Raw genomic sequence first — 17640 nt, forward strand, 5'->3', positions numbered from 1 at the left:
TAGTACACTTTCCCCCTACAAAAAAAAAAGCAATGGTCATTCCTATTCATAAAAATGGTAGCAAAGCTAGTTCTGGAATTCCTCACGTGGTAGGCCTACTTTGTTACCTTTATTTTTTAAAATGTTTATTGATGACAAAACTTTAGCTCTTAATATCTCTAATGATGTTATGTTTTCTGATGAGCCAAAAATTTCTAGAAAAATTACTTCTTTAAATGATAGTTTATTGCTTCAATCTGACTTAAACAAAATTACTAATTGGTGTGAATTTAATCTCGTTGGAATTAATAAAGGAAAAACTAAATTAATTTCCTTTACAAGCAAATATCTACCTATCAAGCAAAACTTAGACAACAATTTAATTCCAAAATCCTCCACCATTAAAGATCTTGGTATTATTTTAGATTCGAAATTGTTGTATCATCAACATGTAGACTATTTACACTCTATTTCCCGTAAAACTCTAGCAGTAATTAAATACATCTCTTTTTATGCCACAATTCCTGATTACATTCTCTAACACTTTTTGGTATTAATTAGGTATAAACTTGAATACTGCTCTATAATTTGAAACAATATTAATGCAATTGATAGTGACAAAATTGAAAACATTTAAAATAAATTGATTAAGCTTATGTTTTTAAACAATATTCTCAACCTAATTTAGCCTCTCTCTTTATGTTAAAAAAATGTTATAGTTCTAAAATTAATTGTCAATATATATATATATATATATATATATATATATATATATATATATATATATATATACATATAATGTGTGTATCTACTTGATAATATTGGTTCAAGAGTTCCCCAATTTCAGAGCCGATAAACATTAACTTTGTGTACATTGAATATACAAAAAGATATTCTGTTTAGATTACAAACTTATTATAATAAATTGGATCTACTTCATTCCAAATCAGATAAATAATTTACTCATTTAGACATTATCAATATTAATTTTATATTTATTGTGTTACCAAGTAATAACTATTTCAATCATAGAGCCACATGCTCTACTATTAATACTCTCATTAAAGGTGCTCTTTCAATAACTTTGTACCAACTAATGTACTCTTAATTTAAATACTGATATAAGAAATTTTAATCAACTTGACCAACTTGTAAATTAAGTCTACAAATATTCTTTTCTTTTCCCATATACTCATTGAGACACTACCTATACATAATCAATTTTCATGTTACCTATTATAATTATTTCAAAATAATTCAAACATGTAATTCTTCAATACTTTAAATAACTGTGTACTTTTAATAGTTTTGTTTACATCCAAGAATAAATTAGTAAACTAATGTTACTTTCAAAACTTACTTCTTAATGGGTTTAGTTGTTTTTGTGTGTTGATATCCACTGTTGTATTTATATATGTCAGTTTTGTTTTTTAATTGTCGAGCACAAACTTGCAATCTCCTTAAATGAAAGTTGGTTGCAAGTTACACTTTTTAAATAATAAAAAAAAAGTTTAAAAAGGCACACTAAACTCACACCAAAATGTTAGGTTACAGTTGTTGGATCTAACCAGCTACATTATTAAGAACCTGAAGCTTTGGCTCGTATAATACTACAATTTTCAAACAATTACAATGATGATATGGAAACATGAATATAATGCAGGTTGAAAAAAAAAACAGGTTTTGACGTGATAACGTCTTATAAATTGATTAATGCCGGCTGCACGCACTAAAAAGCATAACTCATTGTCAAGTTCCGCCCGAGCCGAGCGTAAAAGAACCAGCCAACCACCGTGCAAGAAAATCTTCTATAATATCAAACAGTTTAAGGCGGGCTTTGTAACTAATTGTTCGTAATTATATTTAAACAAATTATTTAAATTAAATTTGCAAAAACTGTAAATAATATTTGAAAATTAAAAAGTATGCAATTTTTCATCAATGTTTTCTTATGATGTTATCACGTAAAATAATTGTCCGTAAACTGACTTTACAAACATACACCTCCCCCCCCCCCCCCTTTAAAAAAAAAAAAACAACTCTACTTTTACCTTGTTATTGGACTATATCATTTTATTATTACTTTCAAATGAGGTATTGGTGACAATCAATTTTAAACCACATAAAAACATGGGACAATAATGGCAGTAGACAAATAAAAACACACTATGTAGTTATGTTGTTTGGAAAACTGCAAATATTTTTAATATCCTTATCCCTCACTGTTAGACAAATATCCCACATAAATAAATTCAACTTTACTACAAAAATCAGGCAGTTTGAATTTCAGAATAAAAAAACTGTGGCAGTGATAGGTAAGCTTAACAGATCATCCTTAAATTCGTAATTTCCGGAGGTATGTAGGGCACACACATAAACCAAAAGTTTGTTTGTCCTGATAGATTTTATGTCACCAAATATTTTCACCACTTGAAAGTTTTATTTTAACTGCTTAGTCTATTTATAATGCGCCGGCTAGTTAGTTCAGGGTGAGCAGATAACTTTAAAAACAAGACACCTGGGGTTAGACGAGATAATGAAGTGTGTAATAAATAAAAAAAATTATGTTTATAAAAATTATGTCACGAATTTCTATTAAGTTCCTTAGGGTTCATTTGTGTATAGGGTCATAAAAATCAGATGTGTGTTTTGGGTAGCGGTGACAATTAGGGAAATTAACAAGCGCCACAATGGCGTAACTTACGGTATCGGCGACAATCACAATTTCTATCCACAATATATAATCAATTATACATATTTCCCTAAAACATTTTCTACACACGTAGCTTTGCACATCTACTTGTGTCATAAATACACACAATCATATTTACTTTCAATTGTTATATTTATTTAACAAACTATATTGGTTTTAACTTTGAGCGTCCTTCGGTGTTCAAAAAATTAACCAACATTCATTCGATCGTTGCCAGCCCGTTCAAAAACGTCCATATGGCGCATTCCTATTGGCCCGTACGAATCGTAAGATTTAAACTTTAGTCCAAAACAATTACACACAATTACAACAATAACCGAAATATTAAATGTTTTTCAAAATAAAAATTAACCAAGGAAAAATACGTGTTATTAAATGTTGTAATAAAAAAATAAGTTTTTAAATGTATTGTTGTAAACGACTCGGTCCACAGTCATAGAGAGCATTCACATTGATAGATGTTTTCTGTTTATAATCAAATAATATTGACACTCGATACTGTTTTGTAATGATTCACAATGTTAAATTAAATGTTTGCAAACGTAAATATAAACAAACAATCTGGGCCTATGTTTCGGCACAGAATAGCCGTTCCCAGTTGGTTTTGAAAACCGCGCCACTGTGCATCACGTGTCCGCGTTTTCACAAGCCACTGACCAATAAAAGTTCTTTGCGCGTTGCTACAATTAGAATCGTTGCCTCCTTTTTTTTCTCTTTTTTTTTTTTACTGGCGGTAAGAAAACGCGCCAGCCTTCGCCAGACTGTATGTTTTTTATCACTCGCGGTGAGATTGTTCGTAGCACTAGACCTGCGTTCGGGTCTTCCGCGTTTTCTCGCATATTTTTCTTCCGTTATAGTTGGAAGGTCTAGACGTTCTAGAAGTTCTGGTCGTTTCAGCAACAAGAGGATGGGACATAAGTGCAAATCACTGGCACTCAGGTGAGTTGAACGACGAAAGGGAAACAATGTAGCACTGACTGGAATGGGCTGCACTCTACAACAATAGGGGTGCTGTGCAGGACTCGGCGCATCACCGACCGGACGGCGGCGAGACTGGAGGGCTGCATTCCCGTGGATCACCGGGTGGCGGTTTTCAGCTGACCACCACCTACTGCTAGCAGAGGGGACGCCAGCGGTGGATGGCGGCATCGTGCCGTCGCACGAACCACTCTGCTCGGCATCGCGCTGTTCCCGGACAGCGCCTAAGAGGTGTGCTGGGCTGCTAGGCGGAGGGCAACACCACTCCACTGCAGTGTTCCGGCCCACGGACAGCAGGTTGCAGTCCAACTTGGTGGTTGGCGGCTGCGACTCACCATACGGGATGAGGATGTGGTAGTCGTCGGCAGTCTCACACAATCACTTACACTCTCGTCAATCTAATCACTCTTAATTCTTAGCTTTCGCACCCGGAAACTGTGGGAGTTCCAGCTTATATTCTAAATAAGTTCGCTGTGTGCCATTTGCCATCGCTAAATTGCAATCTAGCCTGCTACTCTCTTCTTTGCTTGACGTGGGATGACCTTTTAAGCTAACTAACTGCCTTTTGCATTGACAAATATTCTTAAGTTTTACAATTATTAAAATATTATTATTATTTTTTTAACTTTATACATGTTTGTATTTCAACAATGTTTCTTACAACTTAAAATCAGTAGTTGTATTTTTCATATATCAATATTAAAAATAGCATATATTGTTCATTAAAACAATATAAACAATTAGTTAAATATTCATAATGATAACTTACAATCATATATACATACATATGTATATATTACAATGCACCTATTATTCATATACTTGTTTAATTATGACTTTTAACATGCTAACTTGTTGAGTATTGAAAATACTATTACATATCAACAATATAATATTTACAACGTTATTTACATGTACCTTTTCTTACAGTCTATGGAAGAGCAATACATACTTATTTTGCAGCTCTCTTTTCCATTTTTTTTTCATGTTTATTTTCTGAGCCTCTTCCTCGCTCCAGACGAGACAATTTTTTTATTCCTTTCTTATCGTCTCTTTTTCACGGCCATGCGGACAGCTGTTGCACGCAGGCGACAGGAGAAAAAAAAACTTGTCGTTTCTATTTACATTTCTGGAGTATACATTTCATACTGTATGCTTCATCTTCCTTTCACTTTACAGCTGATTAAAACGACGATTCATAACTCCGCCGTTCCGCTTCGGAATCGTGCGTTGTCTTCAAGTAAATATCAATTTGCAGTTACGCCCTCGGTGGTTTGAAGGCCACTTCTCATAGCAATCTGCTATTATGGTGTTGTAGAATTTCTTGATATAAGGAGTAGATGGCTACTTGCAATTGGCGTTGCAGCATAATACCATCGCGACACAAGTGCTTGTCTTGTCACACATATGTTTCAGCTTTCCAGAGAAATCCACATCCTCCAACGATCGCTTTTACACGTAGATAGTTATCACAAACATCTGTGTGCGTGTGCTACACGTAGATAAATATTCACAAACATCAGTGGTGTTAAAAATTGCACTTACTGTGCTGGATTTTACAAAACACAGGTATGTCTTCTCCATCTATTACTAACCATTGCATGTCTCTAGCAGTGCTTCTTAACCAAGTGTGCTTGATTTTGTTTACACTTACAGGCTTCAGCGCATAACACATTAGGCATTCTCGCTGGAAATCGCAAGTCAAAAAGTTTTACCAATAGGATATGCGTGGGGGTATTCCTTGTAGGCTCGAGGACGAATCAGCTGTTAGCACATTTAGTGTTAGACAAATAGCAAGGATACATAGAGCGTGTAGGTTCATTGCTGGGTACTTCCGACTAGTTTCGCTTCGGTCTCTGACACTACATATCAAACACTCGGTTTGACAAAACATATGCAGTAATAGCTCTCTGGCTACATGTCCAATGACACTGCATTTTTCCCATATTCCGACGGTAGTGGAATTCAGCTTCACTCAACCGCAGAAAAAAAATCGACTCGTATTTACCTTCAGTCGACTCACACATAGTGTCAGGCACACTTCTACGCGACTCCTCTGCGCATCGTACTCCAGGATAAACATTCATACACACAAGTAGCATATGTTACGTCTCCAAACATGAGACAAAAATATTAATTAAATTAAATTTCTTCAAGCTGACTACACTCTTCTATAGCCTTCGTAGGGATACTCTTAAACTTCCTGGCGATATTAAAACTGACCAGCGACTGGTTCCTTGTACTCGCGTAGCTGCATAATGTTATACCTGCCGATAGCTTGATTAGTTGTTCTGTCTGCCAGAGTATAGCAGTTTTCATTCACTACTTCGGTAACGATGTAGGGCCCTGTGTATAGTAAACACAGCTTCTTCGTTATGAATTCCCACTTTCTACTTATCGGTGCGGTCTTCTTCAGCACTAGATCGTTGACCTTGAAACATTTGCGTTTTGATGCGGGCTTCTTTCTCTGTCTAATCGCTGCTTCGGACACTAGTTTTGCATGTACCAGCTGTCTCACTTCTTCGCATGTAGGTAGGTTGTTCTCTTCTGGTAACTCGTCGTATCTGGGTAAATAGGATTGATAGTCACCGTTCGATCCCGGCAGAGGATTTCTTTGGGGGTAAAACCTGTTGAGCTATGTACAGTGTTATTTAGAACACATTCCACATAAGGCAGTCTGTCGCGCCAGGACTGCTGTGCCTGGTGACAGTACATTCGGAGCAAATTCCCTAGAGATTTCATTTGCCTCTCTACTGGATTGCTCTGAGGGTGTCGGGTAGAGATAGTGGTGGGAGTGGCGCCTAGTTTGCGGACACCTTGCTGCCACACATCACTCATGAACTGAGTGGCTCGGTCGGACAAAACTACTTTAGGTTTTCCAATCTCTTCTGTGTACTGTTTCAGTTTATTCAGCACTGTCTTAGCAGTTGCATTTACGATTGGATATAATCGTGTGTACTTGGAAAACACATCGAGGATGACAAAAACATGTCTGACCCCTCCCTTCGACACAGGCAGTGGCCCAAATAAATCCAATGACACCAGCTGTAGTGGCCACTCTGGTATGATTGGTTGCAGCTGTCCATGTAGGTTCTCTTGTGCATGTTTTGCCTTTTGGCACAGATCACAGGATGACGAAACTTGCGTAACATTCCGAGGCATGTTGGGCCAATACAGTTGTCGGCTGATAGCTTCATACAGCTTACGTCCTCCAACATGCCCTAGGGCTAGGTGTATTTCCCATATTAACTGAATTCTCAGTTTGGCTGGCAACACTGGTTTCCAGTTGTCATCGTATATACTGCGTTTGCGAGAGTGTGCAAACAAAGTACTATTACCAGACACACAAAAATGCTGGTGAATCCTATGTTCTTTAGGCTTCTCAGTCAGCTGTTTACAAATGCCTTGGCAGTATTCGTCTTCACTCTGTTTTACATGCAGGTCTTTCAGTAGGTGTTTCAGCTTAGGATTCTGCTGGATAACAGCTGCAGCAGCAGGAGCCACAAGAAATTTTCTTGTTTTGTTCCTGGCAGTTGCACTGGTTACATCAATTTCTTCCAGTCAACTGAGGTAGTCAGCTGCTGTATTCTCTGTTCCCAATACAAGTATACACTGGAGTGTACCACTCTTTCACTCCTTGGTTTTCCCCTCTGCCGTCGAATCGGGTCATGGTGCGGGGACTATCAACCGTAACCCTCTCTAGTTTAACAGGTTCCCAGTTGTCTGTCGCCCCTGTCTTATGGGTGCAACAGTGTGGTTGTTTACCCACTCTCCACCATTAGCTGTGTTGGCGGGTGTTGTCTGGAATGACTCTGCCGCAGGGTTCAGAGGCTCATTGCGGGCAAAGTAGCTCAGCTGTTGTGCAGTAAATGGAGGTGGAAGTGATGACTGGAATGAGGCTGTATTTTGCTTGCCCCCTGGAGTGCTGCTAGATGAGCTTGTGTTGCAGTCATTCACTGGAACTGTAGGGACTTGTTGGTGATGTGGTGGTCGGTTGTCTACTTGTCTGTTGCTGCGCTGCATCTCAGACGATCTTCTGTACCTCTTGGAATCATACTAATCGTCAGAGTGATTCCTGCGCCGGTTGAAAGTAGACTCCCTGGTAGGCCATTTTTCCGGTGACAGTGATCGGTGTCGGTCGCTGCGCCTATCTTCGTCTCGGTGCGTGCGGCTCTCCTCATTATCACTTTGATATTTCTTATTGGACCACCAGGTTTTCTGCCTGTACGTGTCGCATTCTTAGGTTGCCAGTTGCTGTTGTACTGGAAACTTCTCTTGTACGGTCGCTTCTGGCGTGGAGGCTCTCCCTCTCTTGTCCACTGCATCATGTTTACAGCAGCTGGTCGGTTGTCATTCTGCTTGCTCTCTCGTGACTGCCAGTAGTTGTGCACCGGCTGGTGCTTCTGGTAAGACGAGCTTTCACCAGGTTCCTCCTGTCTGGTTTGCGAGCGGTTGAGCTTCTGTAGCTTATCCAAGAGCAGGAGCTGCTCACGGAAGTCGGTGACATCCCGATAGGTGCAGCCGCTCAGTTGGAGTTGGTAGGCTAGGGGTAACTGCATGGTCACGGTAGCGATGAACTCCTCATCTGTCATGGCTAGGTCCAGATAGCGTGTTCTTTCAAACATGTTTGACACATGGGCTTCCAGTGTCACACTACGCTTTATGTCATAGCATTCCGTATGCAGTTGGGCGCGGAGATTCCCCTGAATCCTAAGAATCCAATATTGCTGCAGAAATTGCTCACTAAACTGGCTGTAGGAGCTGGTGGAGTTGCTCTTCATCTCCCACCAGTAAAAAGCATGGCTCTTCAGTGCTGTGCTGAGACACCTCAAATTTTCTTGGTCGGTCAGGCTGAATGTTCTGGCATATTCCTCGAATTTGTTCAGAAATCTCACTGGATTTTCTGTCGCTTTGCCAGAGAAGGATGGCATTGCCTCCGACCAATGGCGTGCTGGATGGTACATCAAGGCAGCAGGATCCAAGCTTGCCATACTAACTGGTGCATCCAGAGTCTGCCGGGTAGCTACAGGTGTGCTTAGTGCTACTTCCTTTCTTCTGGGCTCCTCGATGGGACTGTTGTTGTTGGTCGCTGGATTGGTGTTGTGGGCAGATCCCAGCTCTTGCAGTTGCCGTTCCAGCATCTGCACCTGGGTCTCCATTCTCTGATGGTGGCATTCTACCCGTTGGTAGAGAACAGATGCATTGGCCTCTGCTGCCCTTGCTGCAGCTTGCTCGACCTCACTGCCGATGGCATCGAACCTGCTGTGTAGAGTAGCAGTCGTCTCTTCCACATGTTCAAGTCGGGCAGACAATCTCAAGGCTTCAGCCTTTAATACTGCACGACCATTCGCACACCGTTCCTGGAGTTCCTGTCGTTCCTGGGCTGCAGTTTCCAACAAGGCAGCAGTGCGAGACTCCAACCCGTTGACATTAGTCTGCACTTGGGTGACATGATCTGATAACCTTTCCAGTGTGACTTCTTGTTCCTGGAACTGGGTCTCTAATCTGTCTTCCAGAGTACTGAAGTCAGATCTCAGGCTTGTGTGTAGAGTGTCCAATTTGGCATCCATGCTGGTCTGTACAGTGTCAAATTTGGCCTCAATGTTGGCTTGTATGGTGTTCATGTTCAATGTTAGGTTCAGCATCATTTGATCCAATCGACTTAAAATATCTGGTTGTGTGTACAGGCTTATGGTGGTGTTGTGTACAGCAGCACACTGAGGAACTGGTACTGCAGCATCTATTGCTATACTTTCCAAGGGTATGCTGACAGACACTGGTGTAGGTAGGCTACTTGAATCAAGGATGGGGAGAACAGCTGATTGTGACAAGTTGCTAGAAGAGGGTGCCTGTGTAGGAGCCATGGGCCGCTCCAGCCCTTCACCTGCCCTTGTTGGAGATGTGGTTACTCCCTCAGGTGAACACCTGCCTCCTGATGACGCAGTCAATGTGTCACTATCTGTGCTCCTCGATTCTCTTTCATTAGCCTCCTCAACATTGGCTTCTGCCCTATTTCGCAGACTGTGGGTGATGTAGTTGGTCGTGACATATTGTATAAATATAGGTATCAAAAACACAAAACACTTTAAAACAAACAACAAACAATCTCGTCTTACACTCGATGGCCCCACGGTATGGTCGTCACTCTCTACTTTTACCTTGTTATTGGACTATATCATTTTATTATTACTTTCAAATGAGGTATTGGTGACAATCAATTTTAAACCACATAAAAACATGGGACAATAATGGCAGTAGACAAATAAAAACACACTATGTAGTTATGTTGTTTGGAAAACTGCAAATATTTTTAATATCCTTATCCCTCACTGTTAGACAAATATCCCACATAAATAAATTCAACTTTACTACAAAAATCAGGCAGTTTGAATTTCAGAATAAAAACTGTGGCAGTGATAGGTAAGCTTAACAGATCATCCTTAAATTCGTAATTTCCGGAGGTATGTAGGGCACACACATAAACCAAAAGTTTGTTTGTCCTGATAGATTTTATGTCACCAAATATTTTCACCACTTGAAAGTTTTATTTTAACTGCTTAGTCTATTTATAATGCGCCGGCTAGTTAGTTCAGGGTGAGCAGATAACTTTAAAAACAAGACACCTGGGGTTAGACGAGATAATGAAGTGTGTAATAAATAAAAAAAATTATGTTTATAAAAATTATGTCACGAATTTCTATTAATTTCCTTAGGGTTCATTTGTCTATAGGGTCATAAAAATCAGATGTGTGTTTTGGGTAGCGGTGACAATTAGGGAAATTAACAAGCGCCACAATGGCGTAACTTACGGTATCGGCGACAATCGCAATTTCTATCCACAATAATTAATACAATTATACATATTTCCCTAAAACATTTTCTACACACGTAGCTTTGCACATCTACTTGTGTCATAAATACACACAATCCTATTTACTTTCAATTGTTATATTTATTTAACAAACTATATTGGCTTTAACTTCGAGCGTCCTTCGGTCTTCAAAAAGTCACCAACATTCATTCGATCGTTGCCAGCCCGTTCAAAAACGTCCATATGGCGCATTCCTATTGGCCCGTACGAATCGTAAGATTTAAACTTTAAGTCCAAAACAAGTAAACACAATTACAACAATAACCGAAATATTAAATGTTATTCAAAATAAAAATTAACCAAGGAAAAATACGTGTTATTAAATGTTGTAATAAAAAAATAAGTTTTTAAATGTATTGTTGTAAACGACTCGGTCCACAGTCATAGAGAGCATTCACATTGATAGATGTTTTCTGTTTATAATCAAATAATATTGACACTCGATACTGTTTTGTAATGATTCACAATGTTAAATTAAATGTTTGCAAACGTAAATATAAACAAACAATCTGGGCCTATGTTTCGGCACACAACCAGGTTTTTTTGGTTTGAACCAGGGTTTTTAGGTTTAAACCAGGTTTTTTTATTACATTAGTTGTTTTGGTTATCATCACATTCAAACTAAATATATTGTAATTCAGGTTAATTAATAATTTTATACCCAATTCATAACTGACTGCAACTAAAACATATATTTCACTAGCGACCCGCCCCGGCTTCGCACGGGTGCAATGCTGATACTAAATATACTACAGAATGTCTTTATATACCGGCCCCCCGGCCGGTACCGCTGCAACTGCTATGTCCCTGCATTTTAAATCTGTAATATCTTCAAAAATATTTACTTAAATTACATGCTGTAATGGGCCATATAGATCTATATTAAATGCACAATGTATTTAAGGTACTTAATTGGATAAGGATTAATGCTGTATTGCTTAAAATCGCTTCGTAAATAAGCCTTGAAAGAATGAATTCAAGAACCAGAACCAGAACTTTTGGCTTACCAACATTTTTCTTTTGGAGAGCTCTTCTTTTCCGATCAGACAGCCACTGAAAAGAAAATGTGCAATTATGACAAAGAAAACTTGAAAATTCTACATCATTCATAACTAACTATATAATTTTTAAAATTGTGAGATGAGATGAATGAAGGTAATAAGTTAAATAATTAAAAAAAAGTGGACATACTGTAATGTACTTGCACTGTACATTTCAGTTGTTTGGTGTAACTCATAAAAAAAAACCACAACTTTTTCAAATAGAAAGATGAATCCATTTAGTAAATTAGTTTTGGTGATATTTTCCTAAGTAATTCCTTCCACATAATTCCACAAAAACTGATTTTGGCTTGCTTTCTGTGTGTTTGTGAATTCATTTCATTGGCCAATTTGTGGTTTCTCATACAGTGAAAACAAGTAATGGTATTTGTTTATAAAAATGTTTTAAATCATTTTTGGTAATGCTAATGTTTGATTATCCTACAAAGGTCCTTTTTTATTATTCCGATATGTTTCATATTTTCTATCATTACAAATCTGTGCGACACTGCTTCCCAAAATGTGAGCAGAGATAACCTGCAGTGCAAATAAAAATATAATAAATGAAGCCTCTGCAAAGTAATCTTGAGAGCTAAATAAGTAAAAGAAAAAAAAACAATTTTTTCTCTCAAAATACCACGACCGTAAATAATTGCTGAATCACAAACATTTTAGAGTAATTAGTAAAACCAAAAATGAACTATTCAAAGGACTTGAAGATGTCACGACACCCCATTTTGTACCTCTTCCCCTCTCTGCTGGGCCTTGCCCACACTCCCACTACTTCCCTTTCTCCACCTATCTGCTGTGCCTTGACTCCACTACAACTCCCACTCCTTCCCCTTCTCCCCCTATCTGCTGTGCCTTGACTCCACTCCAACTCCCACTCCTTCACCTCTCTGCTGGGCCTTGCCCACACTCCCACCACTCCTTCCCCTTCTCCACCTATCTGCTGTGCCTTGGCCACACTCCCACTAATTCCCCTTCTCCCACTATCTGCTGTGCCTTGACTCCACTCCAACTCCCACTCCTTCCCATTCTTCCCCTCTCTGCTGGGCCTTGCCCACACTCCCACTCCTTCACCTTCTTCCCCTCTCTTGGTCTTTTTCCCAAGAGCCAGAGAACTCTGATCAGAGTATTTAGGCATTGTTCTCTAGTGACACTGTCTTTCATAAATAGTTCAGGATTGGTACAACATTGTATGGCGTGTGTCTCCGAGGTAAGTCATAACATTTGTTAACTTGTGTTTATTTCACTGTTGGTGTGAGATGATTGCACTGTTAATTTAGCCTTTTTCTTGTTCAATCTGCTGTCAAAATGATGTGTTTCTGTAATCACAGTCCAAATTCTTGTTTGGTGTAAAGTGTAGGTAATTTTTGCCATTCGGTGTTTCAAGTTTGTTATCCGTAATTGTGTCTGGTTTGCCATGATAAATCTCGAAGTGCTTCCTGGTGCCACAGTAATTTGCTCTAGTCCAGGATTCCAGACCTTAGTCCCAGCTTCCCTTTGATATATATTGTTTAAAGTAACTGTTTTTCACTATTAAGTTTTTGATTGTGTCGTGGAAACCAACAATTTTGTCTAGCATAACTCTCTCCCTGAATGCTGGAGGCTCTTTATTTATAATCTGTGTCTATTTATCCCCTTGATATCTTAATGTATTTTTATAATCTTATACATGCATTAAAGCCACAAGATCACGTAAGTTTAAATTAAATTATATATCATGTTCCATGCTTAAGAAAATAATCCCCTGTTATCTAATTGGTCTTACAATACACAATTTTTATGATAAATTGTTGTAAACCTTTGTTAGCAACGTAAATTTTGTTTGTTGTTCCTAAACCCTTTTTTTTTTTTTTTTTTGCTCTTTCAACTATTGTATTATCACCCATTAGCCGTTTTATTGTTCCATACTGTTTATCAGCTTTTTGCCTTGATGTTAATGACTATTTTCATGTAATAAAAGTTAGTGTGTTGTTTCTCCTGGATTAATTGGTTTTTACTATACCATATTTCAACAATTAATTTTCTTTTTGCAATACAGTACAAGAACGAGATTACCTGTCTATCTGTTGTTTGTCTACTGAGTGAGTACAATTCAAAATAATAGTTTCCATATGCAATGCAACCAAAATATTTTTTATTTCCTGATATTTTTTGTTTTTCAAATCATACTATTAAATAAAATAGCAAAGTTAAAGCTGTAATTTTTCATTACCAGTTGAAAGTTCATTGAAAGTTATATTTTCATGCACGTTTAATGCTTAAAAAAAGACGTTCACGTGTCGTTTTAAATGTAAATGTTATGAACAGTTGTAAGTAATGATGACTGATGTTATTGATATATTTCCAAAGTAGGAATTTTGCATGTATTGTTGATTCTTCGAAAATAAAAAGGTTTATAGGTTAGGTCAGCTACATTAACAAACATATTTAATTTTGTAATAAATACAAAATACATTATAAATGTAGCTGACCTAACATAACCAAACTTTTACACATTTTTACAGAAGGCATTTTTCGGATGCACCTCTCCTCTGGATAATTACAGCTCTACACCCTAAAACCTCCTCATCCTCCAAACACACAATTTCCTACTCACGAGCTGCAAGAATGTAGAGGTAGAAACAATGAAAATGCAATCTTGATCACATTACTGCTAGTAATGTATTCAATTAATTCAATTAAAGAATATGCTTGCAATTGGACTTTCACCCGATGGCAAGAAGTTATCCTCCCCCCCCCCCCACCCCCCCATTTTATTATCCCTTTTCCAGAGCTTTTTCCCTTAATCCTTCCCACCCTTCACAGCCAATATCTCTCCCTCAAGCCTATTCCACTTCCCATTTCTCACCAGGAATGAGTGCTTCCCTCTTTCCGTTAATTTTCACTCCCTCCGTACACACATCTCTACAATCTATCTCCCAGCTTCCCCCAACCCTTCTCCCCCTTGACTATTTCAAACAGCTTTACCAACTTTTCTACCTTACTCCTGGTGGAGTATGCCCCATCTCAGGTCCTTGATCACAACTGATGGTCAATGCATCACCCTCTCTTCCCATTCCCTTTTCCACCATATACTAATCACCCATCTCACTGCTCTGGGTTGTACCTTTTCAACTCTTTTATTTCCGTCATCACATACAGGTCCCAAATTATGGCCACATTCTCCATCACTGGCCTCACCAACATTGAATATGTCTTTTCTTTTATCTTCCTTCCTGTTTCCTTTAACGTCCTGCCAATAAGCCCCAGCCCCTTCCCCGCCCCCTTCCAAACGACACACTGTAGGTACGTCTGCTTTCCCCATTCTAAGTTGCTCTGTAAGGTAACCCCAAGTATTTGTAGTCCTCTGCCTCCTGTATCTCCTGTTCCTTCCAATATACTTCTTTTAATACTTCTCTCCTCCACGTAAATAATTACAGATACACAACAATCACCCTGCAGGTGTGCCCTTTCCCCACCGGTTTCATATGTAATCTGCCAATATTCTCAATCTACTTCTCATTCCCAACCCTAAATCATTTATCACAATAATAAATAGGAGGGCCCCATAACTATACCCTGCGGTACCCTGTTGTGACTTCCCCGTCTTCCGACATTTCTTACCCCTAAGGCCCGTTCTACAATGACACGGAAACGGAGAAGGAACACGGAAACAAAGACGGATTTTACGGAACAGAGATTCTACAATAGCACGCAAACGGATACGGACCTGTACGGACCTGCTCAGCAGTGCTGAAGTCTTCCGTTTACGTTACTCCGTTAGAACAATAGGAGCACGTTATTTATTCACTGCAGTTGTCAAGCTACAGTTGCGCGTTCATGTTAATTAAGATATTAGTTTTGACTAATGTTGGTTTCCGTATTTCTCGACTACTTTTTTTATGCGTGAACAACAAAACAAGATTTGTTTTGAAATTTGAATTGTGCACGTGGGTTTCATCATGACGAATTTTGATGAAATTTTAATTTTCATGGTTAAAGATACCTATACCTGCTATATATGACAAGACGGAGGGCTACTTTACCACCGCCACAATGCAAAAAAAAAAATAACAAATCGACTTACTACATTACCAAATTAACAACCATACATTTCGATTTAACAGGTAGTTCACTTGATACTTGTAGTTTTCAGTAACGCCACGCTCGCTCTTTCTTATTGGCCAAGATTTCTTACGGTTCCGTGTATTGTAGAACGAGAAAAATACGGACGGGAAGGGACGGAACGGAACAAACTCCGTTTTCGTCTCCGTTTCCGTCTGTTCCGATTCCGTGTCATTGTGGAACAGGCCTAAGGAAGTCTTCAAACACACGTAACCCTGCAAACTCTACTTTATATATATACACATACATATACACATAAAACAAAACTTTATCCTTAAAAGTTTATAAAAAATTGTGCTAGAAAATAAAATAATTACTTTTTAATCACAAATTTACCCGCAAACCACTAAAAGCTTAAATTCCTGTAATTCAACTTACCTCGGGCAGAGATTTTCCTGCGCTTAAATTGTATATCTTCACATTGTTGGGATCTGAAACAATCATTATTATCAAATATTTTAAAAGATGGTGATATGGATAGTCGGGACTGGCTTTGATTTTTCATTGAACAACACACATAAAAATACAATAGTTGAGGTTATGATAATTTATTTACACATGACCACGGTTATATAGATAGGTCTGACAACTACCTATCCTTTGCCTCGGCGTGTCTCGTCGGCGGCCTGCGAACTATCAGCGCTAGTTTTACCATTATTAACTTTGTGTTACATAGGAGTTTCTAATAAAAATGATATTATTCCTAATTATGTTCTCAATTTTTTTAAATTTATCCTAGCTTACTGATTTTTTTCATTCACTTGGATGTTTGATATATGCCTAATTTTAACAACGCGTTATAAATTTTCACATTTGCTATTTAAGTTGAAGTAGTGAGAGAAAATGCCTCGCTCTAGCATTGTAATTGACTGTAATTCATGTTATGGCCTAAAACCATCTTTTTGTTTTGTTTTGTTTTTGTACCTACCTAACTACCCAGTTAGAAATAGTGGAAAGCTGCTATACCAGGAAAATTTACAGTTGAAATCTCACTATGGAGAGGGTCCGAGTCGGGGCTCACTTATTTGGCTTAAACTGTGGGAGGATAAGCATTTAGATATGCCTTTCAACGTCCTAAACTAACTCGCCTGAGAGCAAGAAATATTTCTTTAAAGATTTTACATTTGAATTTGAAAGATTATTTTTCAATAAATTGGTGTGATGTGATGAAGTGGTCCAACACAAGGTCTGGTCATTTACAAGTTCGTATTCAATACCCTCAGGTACCAGTCTTTTTTTGACGTGACAACGTCTAATAAATCGATGAACGCTGGCTGCACGCACGAAAAATTGTCCCACTACGGATGTCCCACTACGGATGTGATGCATGCGTGGCATCTCTCTGGTATGTTGCGGACGGTACAGAGAACTCGACCGGCACGTGGTGGCGTTCGAGGTTATTGTTGTGCACCGCGCCACGGGAGTATATTCGCAATGAAATGGCGTTCTTACAAGAACATATTATTTTAATTACTAGTGTAAAACAGAATATTTAAACAGTGTTGAATGAGTATTGTTTTAGCTGTGTAACTAAATATTTATTGCTGGTATGATACTTTTCACGCTTTAGTTTGACATTGGTAATTATTTGTCATGAGTTTTTATTTGATCAACTAAATCACACACTGTATTATAGTTATGAGCCCACGAGCGTGTAAATATTTCGAGTCCAAGAGAGAATATGCTAGTTAAAAGAAATTCAAACCAATATCGTGCGTGGAATATTATTAATTTATAACATCTGAAACAATTGTTTCCAATATGGCCTCGTGGCTGTGTGGTTAGCAACGCTAACATAGGTTGACGGATCAAATCCCGGTGGCAGAAATTTTTTTTTTGTACAGCATCTTTCGACTCGGAAAAATCTAACCATCGCTTATCTTGCTCTTCACCATTTATAAGTGTTTTTATATAATGTGTGTCTAACAAACATGGCAGTGCTAGTG

The 17640-nt window shown here is 38.3% G+C and overlaps 1 protein-coding gene across 3 annotated transcripts in view; it reads right to left on the reverse strand.

The window, feature by feature from the left end:
- LOC134527379 (nucleolar protein 10) overlaps positions 1 to 16287 on the reverse strand; it is a 130575-nt gene extending 114288 nt beyond the window's left edge. Inside the window, exons 1-2 of one of the 3 annotated variants that reach the window (XM_063360016.1) lie at positions 16073 to 16287; positions 11549 to 11594 (exon numbers count right to left, since the gene is read on the reverse strand). In XM_063360016.1, the coding sequence (XP_063216086.1) occupies positions 11549 to 11594; positions 16073 to 16138 (112 nt within the window). In that variant the 5' untranslated portion in view covers positions 16139 to 16287. The remainder of the gene's footprint in view (positions 1 to 11548; positions 11595 to 16072) is intronic. The other 2 variants (XM_063360017.1, XM_063360018.1) reach the window with 2 other exon arrangements.
- Between the last annotated feature and the right edge of the window lie 1353 nt (positions 16288 to 17640).

The sequence above is a fragment of the Bacillus rossius genome, chromosome 1 (genome assembly GCF_032445375.1).
Source record: "Bacillus rossius redtenbacheri isolate Brsri chromosome 1, Brsri_v3, whole genome shotgun sequence".
NCBI classification, from domain to species: domain Eukaryota; kingdom Metazoa; phylum Arthropoda; class Insecta; order Phasmatodea; family Bacillidae; genus Bacillus; species Bacillus rossius.